Source organism: Pelophylax lessonae (genome assembly GCF_965119305.1).
Source record: "Pelophylax lessonae genome assembly, chromosome: 4".
Classification (NCBI taxonomy): domain Eukaryota; kingdom Metazoa; phylum Chordata; class Amphibia; order Anura; family Ranidae; genus Pelophylax; species Pelophylax lessonae.
This window is the reverse complement of record NC_138771.1, coordinates 252598520-252621075: the sequence shown is the minus strand read 5'-3', so window position 1 is coordinate 252621075 and position 22556 is coordinate 252598520. Positions and strand designations below refer to the sequence as shown.

General features: G+C 40.8%; 1 protein-coding gene across 15 annotated transcripts in view; it reads left to right on the top strand.

Annotated features, from left to right (window-relative positions):
- The window catches only part of NAV3 (neuron navigator 3), a 921889-nt gene that overhangs the window by 712597 nt on the left and 186736 nt on the right, over positions 1 to 22556 (top strand). For all 15 annotated transcript variants that reach the window (XM_082254072.1, XM_082254071.1, XM_082254082.1 and 12 more), the window contains one exon: positions 9075 to 9184. In XM_082254072.1, coding sequence (XP_082110198.1) covers positions 9075 to 9184 — 110 coding nt within the window. The remainder of the gene's footprint in view (positions 1 to 9074; positions 9185 to 22556) is intronic.

Here is a 22556-nt window from a genome sequence, read left to right as displayed (position 1 = left end):
GCCTACAAGTTGGCGTCTCACCCAGCTTCTGCCTCAAAGAGATCGTGCACATCATCCATGTCACATCTGGTTGCCAAGCGTTGCCACCCTAACGTTTCATCCTTACAACTTTGTCAAAGGGCTTAACTGCACGGCCTGGCAATTCTCATTAACCCCTTCCTGCCCAGCCTATTGTAACATGATGGCTGGGACGGAGCCAGGCTATTCTGGAAAGACATGGCCCACGGGTCAGGTTCTGGTGCAATGTGTCACCCCCTGTGTCCACTGGACACAGCCGATGACAGATCACTGTACCAGCCCACTGCCAGTATCATGTGATCATTTTAGTCAATCACAGCAGATCACAAGACAATTTTACCCAACGAAAGGTTTTTATTCATGCCTTTCATTGTGTACTTTTGTGATGAGCTCTGTGATTGGTCACAGTGATCACATAGCACCGACACGGCCAATCACAGCCCATCTGTGCCATGTGATTATCTGTGGCCAATCACAGATAGTCACAATAGTAAACACTGAATGAATAGGTTTCTTTCAGGAAAAAAAATGTTGCAAATAACTGGAATTAGAGAGCCCGGAGAGCTCATTAGAGCTTATAATACACAGTAATAAGCAATCATAGAGTGTAAAAAAAAATCCTAATCACCTCCTCAGAGAAGTACAGTGTTACTATGGTAACACTGTATTGCTCTGGTCACTGTATGTAGAAAAAATATATCAAATGATTAAGAAATGTTTTAGTTTCATAATTTGTTTTGCTTTTTTTTAACATACTGTCACCAGTCAGGCCCCGTTCACATAGGGGCGACGCGACCTTGGAGCGGCCGCCACGGACTTCATAACATTGAAGTCTATGGCGGTCGCCTCCTGGTCGCCCCAAAGAAGCTCCGGACCCTTTTTCTAAGTCGGAGCGACTTGTGTCGCTCCTATTAGAACGGGTCCGCAGCTTCCCTATGGGAGGCGACCTGCGGCGACCTGTGAGGCGACCAGGTCGCCTCACAGGTCGCCCTAGTGTGAACCGGGACTTAGTGTCCCTGATCACCGCCACACCAGTTATATGATGACGCTGTACTGCACTGATGAGAGTATGTAAAAAAAAATAAAAAAATAATGAAAGAACCATTTTTTAAATGTTTTTCATTTTCCAAGAATTTTTAAAAAAAATATAACTTCAAAAAACTCACCATGCCTCTTACTAAATACCTTGGACTGTCTACCTTCCAAAAAGGGGTAACTTAGGGGATATTTGTACTGTCCTGGCATTTTTAAAACAATTAATTAATTAACCTCAACATTTTTTTAAACAATTAACTAATTAACCTCAACTTTGAAGCCCCTCAATCCATCCCTCCTAGAGAGGTCCATGATACTGAACCCCCTGCAGGATGGGTAGAGTCTATCTATGCCCCATAACTATAGTCCTGTTGGATCCATTCTGTGTACCTAACAAAAAATTTAATGATACGCTATGTTGTTGAAAACTTATAATACCTTTGTTAATGTTGTAAAATGTGTTTCTTAAGAGGGCACTTAGTCCTGCCCACATATTGGAAACCGCAGGGACATTGCAGTTCAAAAACTTTGTGTGGTATTGCATGTAAGCAATGCAGAGATCTTAAAATCCCTGTTATCAGTGGAAGATTTTTATTGAGTATGTATTTTCACATTATTCACTGCTACCTTGCAGGCCTTACACCTTTTGCAAGTGTAAAAAGCCTCTCTCCCCTCATAGAAGGGGGTAGAGGATTTTCCTAACCACCCTGTCTCCAATTTTTTTTTCTAGCTCAAGACTCTTGCAGGTAAATACAGCAAGGGACAGTTTAGGGGAGCCCCAGGGCTAGGTGATTCTTGAATGTGTATGGAGGAGTGCCTGGTACAAAAGTTTATCTAACTTACAGGCCTTTTTTAAAAATCTAATGGTTAAGATCATTAGATACAGCCGATGCAATTCAGGGGAAAAAAGGCTTCCCCTTCAGAGCTTGAGAAAAGGGACCTGTTTTGATGAAGACTAGAGTCTCCTGCCATCACTGTAGGCAGCTGGCTAAGTCTAAAGCCTCGTACACACGCAACGATTATCGGCCGACCGATCGGCCGTCTTTTGTCCGGTGTTGTTGTGTTGGTTGAAATGCACACGAATTTTATCGACCAACAAAAACCAACTTCAGAAGTGATGTCATGTTCTGGTTTACTTTCTGTGTGTTTTTTCTTCTCTGAGCATGCCCAGTCTTGCTCATCAGATTTTTGTCTGCCGAAGTCTGTACTGACTGATGAAAAATCGGCCGTTCTGTTGACGGCCAACAAAAATTTATAGCATGCACACCAGATTTTGTTCGGCCGAAAAGTCGGAGTCGGTTGTCGGAAGCATCATACTAACAAGCCGAAAATCGGCCGTTCGGACGTTGGCCGAAAATTCACGGCCAACTATCGATGCGTGTGTACGAGGCTTAAGTGACATGAACTTTTGTTCACTCCTCCATCCACTCATACTAGACTTCAATCACAAATTTGCTTTATGGTAGATCCATTGGAACACATTTTTAGTCAGGCCAGGATTAGGTGAAGCCATGCTGGAGGACATGTGGATCTATGAAGTGCAGTGAATATATAAAATTTGCATAGTCAAATGGACTTATATAGTCCTAAAACTGGGTCAAAAAAGGCACAATCTCATCTTGCTTCAGGGATGTGCTGTGTAGTGAAAATAGCCACAAATCCTGCAGATCACATAGTATTGACAAACAAAAATGACTGTCAACTCTGCACTGTCAAGTAACAGTTATATAACTCTAGGCAGTGTGGCCCAGATTTTACTTCTCCCTGTTAAAAAATGAAATAACGGTGAGCCTTTATGTTGATCTTGATTACCTGAACCATCATTTATCCTCTCGTTTCTAGCAGATCATGATAAATGGTCCTACATAGGGAAACATACATGGAACTAGGTCCAGAAGACACACCTTTAAAGCACATGCATGCATATACTGTACATATATTCAATAATGTTATTTTTATAGTACTGTGCAGATTAATATTGTAAACCTCTGAAAAAATATAGCAAATTTGCAACAAATAAACCAAAAAAAAGAGAGAAATATAAGTTGTTGAAGTCACCTGCATTATTTCCACCTTAGTAAACAAGTAGTACTTTGGCCCTTATAATTAGGCCTCTTAAAGGAAACAGACTTAAAGAAATATGGTGGCTTCCATAGCTGATCTCTCCTGAAAATGCTAATTGCATAGCTGTCCTAATCTAATTACTTTATTATTGTGAGTCCCTAACCCAATACTAGTAGTATATCAAGAACTCCGAATTCACTATGACTTCTAATTTGGTCGCTTAACCTAAGGTCAGTGACTCAGAAAGTATCAAAGTCAAAAACAGCCAAGGAACTTGCATTTTCAGAAGGAGCTGAGCAATGGCAGCCTTCAGATTTCTCAGACTTATTAACTGTCCATGCTATTTAAGACATTATTGATATTATTATAATAGAATTAATAATAAAGAAAACTAAAAAAGTATGAATCTAATTAAAGATTAGGAAATCTGTACTTAAATAAATACAGGGTTTGAATTTCTCACTTCCTTCTAAGAATAAAAGTTGCCTGGCTGGCTCTAGCTTCAGTATTTTCTGAGTCACTAAAAACACAAAGAAAAGGGAGAATGCGGTGGCCTAGTACAACATCTCCTGACATTAAAGTGGAATTCTAGGCTAGAACTAACTAAACTTAAAAATGCTCCCACCCCCCTTCTACCATCTATACTAACTACTCTGTAAAAGAAAGATGCACATACTTACCTATTCTCAGGGCTCCACTATGGTCACATGATCTCTCCAGCACCGGCTTCGGGGGAGAGGGGAGAGCTTTAACAATGGGTGGAATGCCTGGGCAGTGACATCATCCATAGACTTGCTATGAGGTTTCTGTTGTTGGCTGTCCTCCTCTCCCCTGAAGCTGACCGCTGGGAACTGATCACATGACCTGATCCTCATAATAGGTAAGTAAATGCATCTTTCTTTTATAGGGTGGTTAGTATAGGTATTAGAAGTTTTAAGCTTTATACTATATTTTGTTTCCCATGAAAGTGGAGCTATCCTTTAAATATGCCATTGAACGTGTTTTATTACTTCTGTTTGATAAGGGAAAAAAATAACTGTTAATCCTGCAAGAAGTAGTGTGGATATAAACTGCGCTGACCCTGTAATAAAAATAGGAAATGCTACCACTTATGGTGATTAATTGGCAAAGTATATCTTACCATTGAAAATAAAATTAAAAAACTGTGAAGGTATTTGTACCTTGTGCTATGAAAAATATATATATTAACCACTTGCCGACCGCCTCAAGTACATATACTGCGGCGGTCAGCCCCTCACAGGCAGAGTGACGTACCGGTACGTCACTAGCCTGTGAGGCTCTGGGGAGCGAGCGCGCGCCGCCGCCGGCGGGCTCCCACTCCCGCGTGGTCACGGACCCCCGCGCGCGTGTGACCGGCGGACCCGATGTCCGCCGTTCACTCAGCGATCGTCGGGGGAGAGGAAGAAAGGCAGGCGGCTTGTGTATACAAGCTGCCTGTCATTTTCCCCTGTGTAGAATCATTGATCATTGGTCCTACAGCTCAAGCCATAGCCAATCACAGTTAGAATCACGCCCCTAGGGACACACACAGCCCCTCCCTCTCAAATAAAGTTAACCCCTTCACTGCCAGTGTAATTTTACAGTAACAGTGCATATGTATAGCACTGATTACTGTAGAAATGTCACTGGTAACCCCAAAAGTGTCAAAAATGTCAGTCAAGGGTCCGATCTGTCCGCCCCAATGTCGCAGTACCGCAAAAAAAAATCGCAGATCGCCGCCATTACACGTTAAAAAAAAAACAACAAAAATCTTCCCCTTTGTTAGTAAACGCAATAACTTTTGCGCAAACCAATCAAAATACGCTTTTTGTGATTTTTTTTACCAAACATATGTAGCATAAAACAAATTGGCCGAAAATTTAAAAAAATTTAGATTTTTACATTTTTTTGGGGGGGAATTTCATATAAAAAAATGTGAAAAATATTGTTATTTTTGCAAAATTTACGCTCTTTTTTTGTTTATAGCGCAAAAATACCACCAAAAGAAAGCTCTGTTTGTGGGAAAAAAAGGACGTCAAATTCGTTTAGGTACAGCATCGAACGACCGCGCAATTGTCCGTTAAAGTCACGCAGTGCCGAATCGCAAAATACCCCCTGGTCTTTAACCACTTAAGCCCCGGAAGATTTTACCCCCATTCCGACCAGGGGGTATTTTGTGATTCGGCACTGCGTGACTTTAACGGACAATTGCGCGGTCGTGCGACGCTGTACCTAAATGAATTTGGCGTCCTTTTTTTCCCACAAACAGAGCTTTCTTTTGGTGGTATTTGATCACCTGTGCGATTTTTTGATCACGCGCTATAAACAAAAAAAGAGCGTCAATTTTGCAAAAATAGCAATATTTTTCACATTTTTTTTATGAAATTCCCCAAAAAAAAATTTAAAAATCAAAATTTTTTTACTTTTTCGGCCAATTTGTTTTATGCTACCTATGTTTGGTAAAAAAAATTGCAAAAAGCGTATTTTGATTGGTTTGCGCAAAAGTTATCGCGTTTACTAACAAAGGGAAAGATTTCTGTCATTTTTGTTGTTTTTTTTTTTTAACGTGTAATGGCGGCGATCTACGATTTTTTTTTGCGGTACTGCGACATTGGGGCGGACAGATCGGACCCTTGACTGACATTTTTGACACTTTTGGGGTTACCAGTGACATTTCTACAGTAATCAGTGCTATATATATGCACTGTTACTGTAAAAATACACTGGTAGTGAAGGGGTTAACTTTATTTGGGAGGGAGGGGCTGTGTGTATCCCTAGGGGCGTGCTTTCTACTGTGATTGGCTGGGGCTTGAGCTGTATGGACACTGATCAACGGATCTACATACTAGATCCGAGTGATCAGTATCCTAACAGCAAGGAGAATGACAGGTCGCTTGTTTACACAAGCTGCCTGACATTCTCCCTCTCCCCCGCCGATCGCCGAGTGACCGGCGGACATCGGGTCCGCCGGTCACACGCGCGGGGGGGTCCGTGACCACGCGGGAGCGGGAGCGCGCCTCCGGGGGCGCGCGCTCGCTCCCTAGACCCTCACAAGCTAGTGACGTAGCCCTACGTCACTTTGCCTGTGAGGGGCTGACTGCCGACGTAGATCGGCGTTAGGCAGTCGGCAAGTGGTTAGCAGCCAAATCCTCCGGGGCTTAAGTGGTTAAATAATAAATAATGTAATCATAAATACCATGAATATGCTACTCAATTGATAAAGTGCAAAAAATTAGCAATATAGTGCCACAAAATATTGCTAAGTGCCTTCATAAAGTGTATTGTGCAATGGTGTTGGTAAGACACTTGATAATTAAATCAATGGATAAGGTGCAATATAAACCAGCAATAAAGTGTCACAAAAACATTCACAGAAAAAAGTTCATATAGTCCGTAGTGCAATGGTGCTGGTACTGAACAGTGCAAACGGTGCAAAACAAAGTCCTTCAGTGCAACTATGGTAAGTGCCAGTGCAGGTGCATACGTATATGCAATAGTGGTGTGACCCTCCGCTTCACCTTGGTGACAAATGGTAAGATATCCCACTTACCAGATTGAATGGATTCCAGTTGGCCCTGGGGGTAGGTTCCCTGGTGGTAGGTGAGGGTCCACAGCTTGCGCCTGAATGTGCTCAGGATGTAGAAGAAAAGAGGCTCCTCATAGTGTAGACAGTTAAAAATGTCCTTTTATTTAAAAAAAATCACGCAAATAGCAAAGTACAAACGTTGGATGAAATAGACTGGTGCCCTTTGCAGACTGGGATGCCTCATGGCCGTTCCCGGTGTCCGCTCGCGTGACTCGCGCACGCTGCGCTGGCGTATGCCAACTGGAATCCATTCGATCTGGTAAGTGGGATATCTTACCATTTGTCACCAAGGTGAAGCGGAGGGTCACACCACTATTGCATATACGTTTGCACCTGCACTGGCACTTACCATAGTTGCACTGAAGGACTTTGTTTTGCACTGTTTGCACTTTTCAGTACCAGCACCATTGCGCTACGGACTATATGAACTTTTTTATATGAATGTTTTTGTGACACTTTATTGCTGGTTTATATTGCACCTTATCCATTGATTTAATTATCAAGTGTCCTACCAACACCATTGCACAATACACTTTATGAAGGCACTTAGCAATATTTTGTGGCACTATATTGCAAATTTTTTGCACTTTATCAATTGAGTAGCATATTGATGGTATTTATGATTATTTATTATTTAATATATATATTTTTCATAGCACAAGGTAGAACTACCTTCACAGTTTGTTAATTTTATTTTCAATGGTAAGATATACTTTGCCAATTAATCACCATAAGTGGTAGCATTTCCTATTTTTATTACAGGGTCAGCGCAGTTTATCTCCACACTATTTTCAACAATTACCCATTGTTTGAACTAGCAGCTTTCCTTTCTATATATTTTATAACCATATTCTTAGTAGATATTCCAGTGGCGCGACTGATTTGAACAACCAATCCTGCAAGAAATCTTGGGAACTGATAATTTCCTGTACCCTTAGTATTTCAGGAGTTCAGGCATTTTTGTACGCAAGCACAAATCTGCCTGAGCTAGTGGCTGCATGGTAGGGAATGCCTCTGCTGCCTATGATTGTCTGTCTACTTTGACAGCTTCCTGGTGGGATAGCTCAGGCAGGTTCTGACTCCAACATGCCTGAGCTCATCCCTGATGACTCCAACATGCCTGAGCTCATCCCTGATGACTCCAACATGCCTGAGCTCATCCCTGATGACTCCAACATGCCTGAGCTCATCCCTGATGACTCCAACATGCCTGAGCTCATCCCTGATGACTCCAACATGCCTGAGCTCATCCCTGATGCGCACTTTACATCTGATGCACTTTTATCAGTCAGAGTTGGTCCTAGCTATCTCCAAAGACTAAAGATCACTTCTAACCACCCCACCCCACCCACTAGTGTTAAGGTGTGACAACACTGCTCCTCCATAGATACAGTTTGGTAAGTGAGTGTAGTCCCCCTCTGACAGGAAGTGTGTCACTGGAAGGATCACCAGGGGAAAATAATGGAAAAAACCCTGGAAAAAGATGATTAATACAGCCACCACCACATCTAAGGACTAGTAAGTTGCAATAAATTAAATTTTTGTTCTTCGGTTTAGATACACTAAATTTTCGCAAAGTTTATCATTGACTTTGAGGTGATGCTGGCATGACAATAAATTGTAAGAATAATAGATAACAAAAGAAAAAACACTAACATGTGCCTGTATATACTGTATATATTTAATCATCAGGAAAACTTATTTGGACCTACAGGGACCCCAAATTAGGATGCACCCAGTACATAATCTTCAACTTGAAATTCACTAATTCAATGCAGTATTTTATATGCAGTGCTCCTGCTTCAGAAGCAGAAGATGTTTTCCTAAGAACTAAAGATATGTCTAGCACCTAGTGCTTGCTTTAGGGGGTTTATATTAGCCTTGCATTTTTATTGTCATGCTGGCTCACATTAAGAAATAAGGGTTATCAACAAAGAAGTCCTAGCTTCCCTGGATATATATTTGCTACATTAAAATAGCAACTTAAATGGCTCAGCCTTATGAGGTTTCCTTGAGATGAAATATTCTTTGATGGTAAATAGTCATCTGCCTGGGCTGATAATAAACATCATAAGAGACATAAAATTAAGTTATAATTTTCAAGTGGTTTAGTGCTTTTGTGAGATAACAGTGTAATCTCCGGAGTGCTTTATCTCTTCTGACAACATGACTTCCCTTCTGCATTATTTATGAAAACATTGTTTCAGACTTGTGCTCTTGTTTTGATGTAATGTAGCCACCAGTAGATGGATATAATAAGTTAACTGGGTGGAAGACATTTTTAATACTTTCATTAATATGCAGATTCATTTTGTGGTGTTATTATATAAACATGTGATTAAAGAGAAAGATAAATGTATCTTCTTTTCAGAACACACTCAGAAAATGAGACCACTTTACCACCTGCTGATTCCTGCACTAGCCCAACGAAAAGTGAATCATACAGCAAGACAGCCAAACAGTGCCTGGAGGAGATTTCTGGTAAGTAGATCAATGAAGATATGAGACGTTCGCTTTCACACAGTGTTAGGCTTTAGGCACAGGTCCATACAGGAGTTGTTAAGATTGCTGAGCCTGTGTATTCACTCTCCTGGGCCACCACATACAGCTTTATGCAACACCTTGAGCATAACTGCGTACAGTCCTATCTTCTAATTCATCTCAATGGGCAGCTGTCCTCGGCAGCAGCGGGTCCTGGGAGAGTGATTATGCATGCTCTGTGTGATACACTGCTCCTGTACTGCTGTGTGCATGAAGCCTAAGGCCGGTTTTACATGAGCTTCAGCTTGTATGAGAGCAATGTGAACAGCAAGCTTTGATGAAAGTTTCAGCAAGCTTTTGCAAAGCTTTCGGCAAGCTTTGAGCAGCATTCTCTAACCCTTTAAAGTGCCTCTCAGATCCTGTTTGGAAATGTTATACAAAGATCCTAATGGGAGTGCTGGTTGCCACTTTATACAAAGATCCTAATGGGAGTGCTGATTGCCACTTTAAACAAAGATCTTAATGGGAGTGCTGGTTGCCACTTTAAACAAACTGCTATCAGGCTTCAGCAGACTTTCAACAAGCTTCAAGTAGTGCTGAAGCCTGCTAGCAGCTCATATAAAGTGGCAATCAGCACTCCCATTAGGATCTGTGTTCAACATTTACAAACTAGAGCTGAAAGACTCTTTAAAAGCTTCAGCAAAGCTTGCTGAAAGCTCTGCAAATGCTTTGTAAAGGCTTTGCAGTCCACACAGCTTTTATACAAACTGCAGCCCATGGGAAACTGGCCTAAGGCCGGGTTCACATATGTGTGGCTGCCGTTTCACCTGAACTGGACCCAAAGACGCACAGGACCCTTTTGGAATGTGGACTGCGGTCGTCCCAGACCTATGTGAACTGGCTCCATTGAGAGCCAGTCACTCACTTGTCAGGCAAATTGGATGTGGGGAAACCTGCATCTAATTAGCACATATGTGAACCCGGCCTAACAGGGAATCCTACAGGCAGAAGTGCCTGCAGCAGCCTCCCAAAATATCCCATCACAGCCGATTCCCATGCTTAGAAATGGGTAACATCAATGCCTGCAGCCAAGTCCCACTCTAACACATTTGACTCATGCTGCACCACTTTTAGAACACAAGAGATACTTTTGCAAAATCTATCTGAGTTGGTTTATATTTCTCTATGCCAAAAGAGAATTGGTCCTAATTCGTTCTCCTGTTACATTTGGCGCATTCAATGCAACGCAATGTAAAAGTGGCGCAGAACAGAAAGTGCCACAAGTGCTTCATGAATTTGGCACAATACCTTAGCAGGAGGGGTTAATGCCAGAAAAGTAGCGCAGCAGCTTTATTTAATTCCCCCAATACCTTTTAACACAAATACATTGTACAACATGCACAGATTAGGTATACGAAATTTGGGGTAACATATGCTTTAAATCAGCTGCTGAAAGTGCTTAAGAACTGAGGGTTTATTATTACCTTAAAGCAGACCTTCACTCAAATTTTAGACATTATCTACTCCTAACCCTCCCCTCTCCACTTTACATATTTGGATTTTTTTTAAGGGTAGCAAGTACCATTTGCAGCAGTTACTCGCCCCTGCTTCCTACATAGCTCCATGTCTCCAATGGTCTAATATCTATACAGTTTGCCTGAGAAATAGTTGTTGGAAATACAAAGTAATGTATATCTAGAGAAGGCAGACACATTTGGGGATGAATAAAGGGAAGAACAAGCAGCATTGGGGTACAGTGCCACCAGATTTGTGTTTACTGGCCTTTGAACATTTTTTAAAATGATTGTTTGCTATGATGTCAACTGTCAAGGCTGTCAACCTTTGCCTCTAAAACCAGAATATAGATCCAGGTGTCACCTTCATTAAATAAGTTTGAAAGGATGGGAGTGCCACACCAGCTTGTACAAACTTTTGGAAAGATTTCTAGTTTGGAACAGCACTTAGTTTTTAGCCTGCGTTTCGGGGACTCAGCACTCCCTCTTTCATCAGGGCTAAAAACTAGACAATAAAAAATATACAAAGAATCCTTAAAATGTGTTAAATGCTATGGAAGTATACAAGTATAAAAGTACAAATGCCTTAATACAGTAACTATCAGAGCCAAAAAGGACATACAGGACATTATCAGTAAGTATGCTCTAATACATTGATTAAGAGAATGTGCACAATTAAAACAGCATACTTACGGTATAGAAAATATCAATAATGTTCTAGTGTATTCCTCTTCAAACTCATTAATCTTCTCTACCACAAAACACACTAAAGATTTATTTGTGGCAAAGGCACGCTTTGTAATTCTCCACTTTGTTGCTAACTTTTGCATGAGTGGAAATAACATGCCAATTTCCAATCTTTTACTATTTATTTATTTTTATATTGGGGCAAAATGCTAATCAGACTTCCAAGCCCGACTCAGGAACATGTGCTTTCTTGAACTGCCAGCAAAACAGAAACAGATGGCAGACATACAGTATCTGAAATGTAGCCCAGTTACCTCAAAAATAGTGCTGGATGTTTGAAGACCAGCTCTGACTTTGCACATTACTTACACCATACTGGGGAAATTGAGCCTATACTATTGATCTGCCTTTCAAAAAGGATTTACATTGATTGAATGGAATATAAAGCCTCACATAAAGCTTTGGAGATATTGCCTGTGTTATTCTACATGTGTATACTGCAAAACCCATTAGAGATGTGCATGAGAGAAAAATTTGTTTTGTTTCAGATTTGTTCATTAAATAAATCATTTTCCTTTTTCATATTCGTTATGTTAGGATATTATGTTTTCCTGAATTCGTTTGGTATATTTGGATTAGTTATGTTATGTACATTCATTATTTTCAAATCAATTCAAAAGTTACATTCAAAATTCAAGTTTCAGGAGATGCTTATATTCGTTCTATTCTATTTTTTTTCTATTCTATTCTATTCTGCTCCATTCAATTATGTTTTATTCTATTCTATTCTTTTATTTTATATTGATTCTATTATATTCTATTATTTTATTTTATTATGTTTTTATTCTATTCCCTTATTTTCTATTCTATTCTGTTTTATTGTATGCTTTTTTTTTTCAAGAAGAAATTTTATTGAAAATGAAAAAGGTACACGAACAGTCAATAACAGCAAAACAATATTTAAAGCTTTGACGAAAACATAATTAACGCATGGAGATATAACTTGGCTCATAATTGTATAGACATTTTAGAACAGGAGAAATAATAAAGGAATAACAACACTTAGTAGGAGTAAACTATGACAGCTAGGTCAATACAGTGTTGAAACTTATAGCAAGTACCTCTAAACTTAATATTGTTCTAGTAACAAGGATCGGAATTGCGTCAAACTCGTAAACTCTTTGTGACAAGGGAGGTAGGTAACCGGGGTAGCTATCAAGCAAGGTATGAATATAGTAAGGTTTATTTATAAGGTGAGGGGAACATGTGACCTGCACAACACCCCCCCCCCCAAAAAAAAAGGGGGGCAGGGAAGAACTCCACCGTTAGGTTGTGCATTTGCTTAGCTTATGTGTATGTTGGGTATAGTCAGCAGTGAAGGATAGTTTAGATTAAGTTATTTTTGTAAGGCATGAGAATAAATACGATTGTGATGCAGTAGGTAAGTTAGATTTGAGTCTCAGGTACATGTCTATTTGTGATTGCGGTTCACAATTTATTCTATGCTATGTTATTATATTCTATTCCATTTTATTATATTTTGTTTTATTCTATTCTTTTTTTATTCTATTCTGTTTATTCTATTCTATTAAATTTTACTTTATTTGATTCTATTTGATTAAATTCTATTCTATTCTATAAAGCAGCCTAAGTAGGAATCATCATCTTATTTCACTTTTAAACCTTTCCGTACTTATTGCAATATGTTTCCAATTTGAATTAATTTTCAAATTCAAATTCGGATAATTTGTTATCCGAATTTATTTTGGATTATTTATTTTGGATTATTTTGTACAAATATCTGAATAATGAAAATGTTGTCCGAATTTTGATTTGTAATGAAACGAATCACACAAGTCTAGCATCCATAGCTTAACCTAAGCTTGACATTTTTTATAGTGGTGGTGTTTTAGTGCTTGTTCACACTAGTGTTTAGGGGAGAGGTAAAACCCTGTGATTGAACGGTTCTTTTACCGCCCCCCCCCCCCAACTGCTACCCTTTAACTGGAGATGCAGTGGCTGGGGGTGTGTACATGCTGTGGCCATGACAGTAATTATAGCCCCTGTTGCTTTCGGTGGGCATAGTGTCCATGGAATGTGAGCCAATGGTAAAGTAGGCGGTGAGGAGGAGATAAAGCTCTTCTTAAACACCTGTCAAATGCTCTCCAAAGGGCAATTTGAGCGCAGATCGCTCTTTAGAAAGAAAGGCTAGTGTGAAGGGGCTTTGAGGGGAGTCTTTCATGAACATTAGGTTACACGATATTTAGGTTTCACATCAAGAAATCCAAATCATTTCAAGTTAGTTTATAGTGATGGGTTATCCAGGAATCCTGCATTCTTTAAGACCTTTCTACAGACTACACTGCAGTTGAGCAATACAGTCTGGTCCAGGACTTGCTCCAGGCTGTGATTGTATAATGACACTACTGTATAATAGCGGTACACTGAGATTATAACTATAACTATTTCTTCCTATGTGCTCAGGAGCAGATGCATTATGTACAACTGTAAAAAAAGGAATATACAAACAACATTGGAGTCCAATAGTTAAAAAAGTAAAGTTAGCATGCACATTGCAATGCAATAGAGCCTAATTGATTTTAAAGCTGAAGTTTAGGTTTGGCAATTTTTACAAGCTTGGGAGAGTGTAAGTATGTATATGCCATAACTGTGGAATCCCTGTGGAAGCTGGAAATAACTGTGGCAGACATTACTACTCCAATGGTCACTGCTAACTTCAGGGTCCCTTGCCCTTCTACTTACTGAACACAGGAGGTCACCCGCTTGGCATGGGGTGGCATTCAGAGAACCCTTTGCATTTTCTCTATAAACAAAGAGTTCTCTGATTGAACAAGGAATAGATTGTGGGGCATTTTCTAAAACTGGAGCGTGCAAATCCTGGTGCAGCTGTGCATAGAAACCAATCAGCTTCCAGGTTTTATTGTCAAATCTTGCCACCACCAGTGTACCACACCACCAACAGCCAGCCACTCCAGGCAGCAGGTACCAAAAAACCAAACAAAATACAGTTACTCACAGTCAGGAGGACTCAGGACTCAGACCCCCACAGTGTGCCACACCGCCACAACTATTAAAGATCTCATAGAACGTAATTGCATTATAGAATAATAAAAAAAGTCGCAGTTACTTTTCTGAGTAACTAATTACTTTTTCAATGTGGTAACTGAGTCAGTAACTCAATTACTTTTTGGGAGAAGTAATTTGTAACTGTAACTAATTACTTTTTTTAAGTAAGATGACCAACACTGGTCCTCACGCACCTCATTCAAAGTCCCAACCTTCCCCTTTATCTCTAAATTGATATTAGGGATGAAGGCACAGAGCCCTAGATGGCTAATGCCTCATTTAAAGTCCCAAAACCTTCCCTTTTTCAGTGTAGATTAAAATGCCTTCTTGATGTCAAAGATCAGCGGAGAATGGGCAGACTGGTTTGGGATGATAGAAAGGCAACAGTAATTCAAATAACTACTCATTACAATCAAGGCATGCAGAATATAATCTCTGAACACACAACACATTGTCTGAACACACAACACATTGAACCTTGAAGTAAATGGGCTACAGCAGCAGAAGACCACACCGGATGCCACTCATGTCATCTAAGAACAGGAAACTGAGACTGCAATTCACATAGGCTCATGAAAATTGGCCAATAGAAGATTGGAAAAATGTTGCCTGGTCTGATGAGTCTCGATTTCAGCTGCAACATTCAGATCGCAGGGTCAGAATTTGGCGTAAACAACGTGATAAAATGGATCCATCCTGCCTTGTATCAGCGGTCCAGGCTGGTGGTGGTGTAATGGTGTGGGGGATATTTTCTTGGCACACTTTGGACCCCTTAGTACCAACTGAGCATCATTTAAACACCACGGCCTACCTGAGTATTGTTGCCGACCATGTCAATCCCTTTATGACTACAGTAAACGCATCTGCACAAATCATATTAAACTGGTTTCTTGAACATGACAATGAGTTCACTGTACTCCAATGACGTCCACAGTCACCAGACCTCAATCCATCAGAGCACCTTTGGGATGTGGTGGAACGGGAGATTCGCATTATGGATGTGCAGCCGATAAATCTGCAGCAACTCTGTGATGCTATCATGCCAATATGGACCAAAATCTCTAAGGAATGCTTCCAACACCTTGTTGAATCTATGCAACGAAGAGTTAAGGGTGTTCTAAAGGCAAAAGGGGGTCCAACTCGGTACTAGCATGGTGTACCTAATAAAGTGGCCAGTGAGTGTATATCACTTCTATAAAATCTTTGTGCCTGAACACACTTTCAAAGTTCATAACACTGTGCCACCTTCAGAAATATTTTGCTTACAAGCTGTTGGAAATGTGCTCATGCTTTAAAATAGACCTCTAGATTATAGGAGGCCGGATACCTCTTTATTCATAGAATTATATCCAAACTGATACACTTCTCTTTATTTGTCATGAGCTCATCTTAGCCATTTATTCATCTCTGAAAATTATTTTAAGGAAAACTTGTGCAATTTGTGCTCAGAATATTACACAGTGGGGTTGATTTACCAAAACTGGACAGTGCAAATGTGCTGCAGCTGTGCATGGTAGCCAACCATCTTCAAACTTCAACTTGTTCGATTACGCTTTGACAAAAAAAAAAAATGGAAGCTGATTCGTTTCTATGCACAGCTGCACTAGATTTTGCGCACTCCAGTTTTAGTAAATCAACCCCACAGTGTCCACACATGCCTTTCCCCGTGAGTGTAGAATGTTCAGCCTATGGCCCCTTTCACACGGGCGCACCGCCCGATGGAGTCCGTTCTGCTCAGTGAGGGATCGATCCACCGATCCCCGCTGAGCAGGTGGGTGACAGTTCCATCTCCGCTCTGTGTGCAGAGACGGAGCTGTCAGAAATTCCTGCTGTCCTCTATGGGGAGATCAGATGAGAATGGACCGCCAGTCAGTTCTCATTTGATCCCATCCGATCCTCCAGACGGATGGAAAATAGGGTTTCCATCTGCCCAGATTTCACGGACAGGATCGGATCGGATAGCAGCGGGTGTCAACGGAGATGTCTCCGCTGACACCTGCTGCCCCATAGAGATGCATGGAGCATCCAATCAGGTCCGCCTGAAAAACTGTCAGGCGGATTGGATCGGATCGCCTGTGTGAAAGGGGCCTAAAGCTTGGACCTCTGAATTATTCTGAGGTCTAATACCACTTTAAATACTATCATAACATATTTTCATACTGTGCCTTCTACTACAAATATGTAATCTGCTCACCCCACAATGTGGACCTAGAGATGAATGAGGTCTGCCATAATTTTACATTTTTGCCTCTTATCTCACATCTGTGCAATCCCAGGCTTATATGTACCATGCTCACCTGTAGCATGGACCTCTCAAAACTTGAGGCCTCATACCACTTAAAGTTCTCTCTTGGGATGGAATCTTTAACCACAGAGTGGCGATCGGTGCTGTGAGGTGTCAGTCTGACTCCCCGCATCTCCGATCTCGGTAAAGAGCCTGACTGATACCTCGCAGCACCGATCGCCGCTCTGTGGTTAAAGATCCCATCCCAAGAGAGAACTTTAAGTGGTATGAGGCCTCAAGTTTTGAGAGGTCCATGCTACAGGTGAGCATGCTACTGAGACTGATGTAGGCTCTTTACCATGTGACCAGCCATGTCCAATCACGGCTGGCCACATAGTAAACAGGAAGAGCCGTTGATTGGCTTTCCTCAGTACGTGCCTGGCAGGCTCGAGCCCCCCATTGCCCTCCCCATCAGTGCTGCCCGCCAGTGCCCTCCCCATCAGTGCTGTCCACCAGTGCCCATCATTGCCATCTATCAGTGCCGCCAACCAGTGCCCATTATTGCCCACCAGTGCCGCCTATCAGTGCCCATTAGTGTCCATCAGTGCCGCCTGTCAGTGCCAATCAGTGTCGCCTATCAGTGCCAACCAGTGCCGCCTATCAGTGCCAATTAGTGCCCATCAGTGCCGCATATCAGTGCCCATCAATGCCACCTATCAGTGCCCATCAATGCTGCCTATCACTGTCCAGCAGTGCCACCTATCAGTGCCCACCAATGCTGCATATCAGTGCTACCTATCAGTGCTTACCAGTGCCGCCTATCAGTGCCGCCTATCAGTGCCTCCTATCAGTGCCACCCCATCAGTGCCTCCTCATCAGTGCCTCCTCATCAGTGCCTGTCAGTGCAGTCTCATCAGTGCAGGAAAAAACCTATTTATTTACAAAATTGTAAAACATAAACAAAAAAACTTTTTTTTTTTTGCAAACTTTTCGGTCTTTTTTTTATTTGTTTAGCAAAAAAGAAAAACCTTGCGGTGATCAAATACCACCAAAAGAAAGCTCTATTTGTGGGGGGGAAATTACATAAATTTGGTTTAGGTACAGTGTTGCATGACCGTGCAATTGTCATTCAAAATGCAACAGCGCTAAAAGGTGAAAATTGGCCTGGGCAGGAAAGGGGTGAAAGTGCCCAGTATTGAAGTGGTTAACAACACCATGTATCTACATCAGATACCTCCAGTGAACATAAAACCTCAGCAATTAAACAGAAAGAAACATATAGTACTCACTGCTTCACACTATTTATACACAAAGGGTTAAAATACTCACAAAAAACAAGCTGTGTCAGTGCTTTATCTCAATCAAACATGCCATATTATTTACCAATCTCTGCAGCACCTCTTTCCTGTTAACCAGTCTCTCCACGCACTAATGTGATGAGGTCCCCATAGGCTGTGATCCGCCCTACACGTTACGTCCAATCTGGATTTCAGAGTAAAAGGTTTAACCAAAACTGAGCACTGCACAGATTAAAGGTTTGCTAATTTTATTTTGAGGTGAAGCTTGTGATGTCATTGCACCGCCTCTCCTCCTCATCCACTCAGAGAATGTTTTGCATTCCTTGAGTAATGAATTAGCAATGGAAAGTGTTTTCTAAATGGTTCCCCATGCCCAGCGAGCAGCAACTTGTGTTCAAAGGGCAGCCACTTAGCATGGAACCTGGAAGCTAATGGAGATCATTGTAATAGGGGTGCTTATTACATTGATTTCCAGCTTTAACAGGGATCCCACAGGTATAGCATATACATATTTACATTGGTCAACGCTGGACCAATGTAAAAATTGCTATACCTAAACTTCAGCTCTAAAGAGGACCTATGTCCCATTCACTAAAAATTGCATCAACATGCAGCTCTGCAATCATCTTACATTCATTGGTTAAACTTTAGTTAACCACTTCAGCTCTGGAATATTTTACCCCCTTCATGACCAGGACATTTTTTGCTATTCGGCATTGTGCTACTTTAACTGGTGATTGTGTAGTCATGCAACGCTGTACCCAAAGGAAATTGATATACTTTTTTCACACAAATAGAGCTTTCTTTTGGTGGTAATTGTTCGCCACTTTTTTTTTTTTTTTTGCGATATAAATGAAAAAAGACAGAAAAGACTTGTTTACTTTCTGCTATAAAACATTGCCCGTCAAAAAATAAATACATAAATAATTTCTTTAATTAATAAATGGTTAACTAATGTTTTTTAGTGGTTAACAAGGGCTTAATTAAGTTGGACCCCCTTTTGCCTTCAGAACTGCCCTAATTCTTCATGGCATAGATTCAACAAAGTGTCGAAAACATTCCTTAGAGATTTTGGTCCATATTGACATGATAGCATGCACATCCATGATGTGAATCTCCCATCCCAAAGGTACTTTATTGGATTGAGATCTGGTGACTGTGGAGGCCATTGGAGTACAGTGAACTCATTGTCATGTTTAAGAAATCAGTTTAAGATTATTGGAGCTTTGTGGCATGGTGCATTATCCTGCTGGAAGTAGTCATCAGAAGATGGGCACACTGTAGTCAAAAAAGGGATGGACATGGTCAGCAACAATACTCAGGTAGGCAGGTAGATGTTTAAATGATGCTCAATTGGTACTAAGGCGCCCAAAGTGTGCCAAGAAAATATCCCCCACACCAATATACCACCACCACCAGTCTGAACAGTGGATACAAGGCAGGATGGATTCAATCTGTCATGTTTTTTACTCCAAATTCTGACCCTGCCATCTGAATGTCACAGCTGAAACTGAGACTCATCAGATCAGGCAATGTTTTTCCAATCTTCTATTGTCCAATTATTTCACTGTGCTTATGGTTTGTTTTTCATAGGTCATGTGACCCAAAAAACGCTTCAAAACCTTAACACGTGTGCGTTATTGATGCATTCTTGCTGTGTTTTCAATGCTTTTCAAGGGGGAGGTGCGTTTTTGGTGCATTTTTTTTTTAACTGACCAAAAATGCAGAGTAAGATTTTGAACACCACAACGGAAGTGTAAGGGACCAGTGTGAAAACATACATAGAATTTAAAGGGATACATTTTTCTTGAGCTTTTCTTGCGCTAAAAGTGCCAATAATGGCCAACGATAAGTTAATATCCATTTAAATTCATGGTATTAATTAAAAAGTCAAATTTATATATATATATATATATATATATATATATATATATATATATATATATATATATATATATATATATATATATATATATATATACACATTATATATATATACACATTATATATATATATATTTTTTTTTTTTAAAGGACTGTCATTTTTAGTTTTCGTTTTCGGCCAAGTGCATCCTGAATTTTTCGGTTACGGTTCGGCCCCAAAATTTACATTTGTTGCACCTCTATATGGTAGATATACTGGAATTTTTTTTTTAATATTACTAATGGCGACGATCAATGAACCAGACTGTGATGTTGCGGTGGACAATCTGACACTAACTGACACTTGGGGGAACTGACTAACTGCTACTGTACTGACATCACCAGTGCCATTATATCAGTGATCAGTGCTAAAAATATACATTGTCACTGTACTAATGACACTGGCTGGGAAGGGGTTAACATCTAGGGAGATCAATGGATTAAATATGTGCCTAACTATGTGTAATTTGTGTAAAGTGTGCTGCTTTTTACTTATGATCTCTCAGTTTTTCATCCCTGCCTCACAGGGATGAGAAACTGACAGATTACCCTCCGTGTACAGAGCTCTGAGTTGACTTTTGAATGTACACAGCAAATCAGCATGTCCTGGCCGTGAATCATTGGCCGGGACATGCTCTTAGGCTCCCACTGTGTACAATCACAGTGGGAGCCTGCCGGGGGGGCATTTGTGTGCCCTAAACCCAGAAGTAACATACCAGCATGGTGTTTTGCTTACAGTGCTGTATATTTGGGGCGGGCGATCGTTAAGTGGTTAAAACATTTACTTACACTTAATAATTTTGCACTTCCTGACTGAGTAAAGCACTGGTGATGTTGTGTCACCCTGGCCTGGCTCATGTTTCAGGAGGCAGACCCAGAGTTCCAGGAAGTAAAGGGAGATTAATTTGTCTGCCCTTAGTAAAAATGGCTACTGTGAGAAGCATGGAGGAAAAGTAAAGCTTCTCTTTAACCACTTGCCAACCGCCGCACTACTATTTACTGCGGCGGTCAGCCCCTCACAGGCATAGCGACATAGGTCTACGTCGCTAGCCTGTGAGGCTCTAGGAAGCGAGCGCGCACCGCCGGGGGCGCGCTCCCGCTCGCTCACGGACCCCCCGCCCGTGTGCCCGGCAGACCCGATGTCTGCCGGGCACTCGCGATTGTCCGTTACAGCGGGAGAAATGCAGGCGGCTAATGTAAACAAAGCTGCCTATCATGCTCCCCTGTGTAAGAATGGAGATCACACGGTTCCGCTATGTAGGACCATTGATCTCTGTTCTTACACCTCAAGCCACATCCAATCACAGTTAGAATCATGCCCCTAGGGACACACTTAACCCCTCCGTCTCAAAAAAAAGTTAACCCCTTCACTGCCAGTGTCATTTTTACAGTAACAGTGCATATGTATAGCACTGATTAGTGTAGTAATGTCATTGGTAACCCCAAAAGTGTCAAAAATGTCAGTCAAGGGTCCGATCTGTCCGCCGCAATGTCGCAGTGCCACAAAAAAAATCGCAGATCGCCGCCATTACTCGTTAAAAAAAAACAACAAAAATGACAAAAATCTTTCCCTTAGTAAACGCAATAACTTTTACGCAAACCAATCAAAATACGATTTTTGCGATTTGTTTTACTAAACATATGTAGCTTAAAACAAATTGGCCTAAAATGTTAAAAAAATTCGATTTTTACATTTTTTTGGGGAATTTTATATAAAAAAATGTGAAAAATATTGTTATTTTTGCAAAATTGGCGATCTTTTTTTGTTTATAGCGCATGATCAAAAAATTGCACAGGTGATCAAATACCAGCAAAAGAAAGCTCTGTTTGTGGGAAAAAAAGGACGTCAAATTCGTTTAGGCATGACCGCGCAATTGTCCGTTAAAGTCACGCAGTGCCGAATCGCAAAATAGGCCCTGGTCAGGAAGAGGGTAAAATCTTCCGGGGCTTAAGTAGTTAAGAGCTGCCCCTCCCTTTCCCGTCCTGAGCAGTGCTGTACTGGCAAATATGGGGCAGTGGTATTAAGATCTATTCAGGTTAAATTCAGCATTTGCTGAAAAATCTAGTTAATCTTTAATGAATCCATAGCTGGATGAAATAGTGGCTTTTTATTTCTTCCTGGAGTTTAGCTATAAAGTAAGTTAGTCAACATGCATATTGGAACTCTTCTGTAGAATCCCTTTGGTAGGTTTTTAGTAATTACCCCTCTATATATTATTATGCAGGCTGATGTTACATGACACAGACGAGTTATATTCTGTGAAATTGTTCTACTGCTGTGCAGTCCAGGGTTGTACTGAGCTCCAAGTTGATGATGTAATTGTTGTGCCTGGGGCAGTGACACTACACTGAACCTCTCCGCCTCTGCACAACATTTATTTTTGGACTTTGCAGATGCTATAGGGAGCATAAATGTTACAGGGATTATAAAACCATGTTTGTAATACTAGGGCAATGTTGTGCTTTCTGTCTGATTCCTTCCTTAAACCATACTAGGAAATGTCTAATTTTATATTATAATACATATATGCACACACACACATACACAACACACATGCATAGGTAAAGAAGAAAGTTGTTACATATTCAAGATAATACATTTCAAGTAAAGCTTGCAGCGTGCTGAAAAGTCTTTGGCAC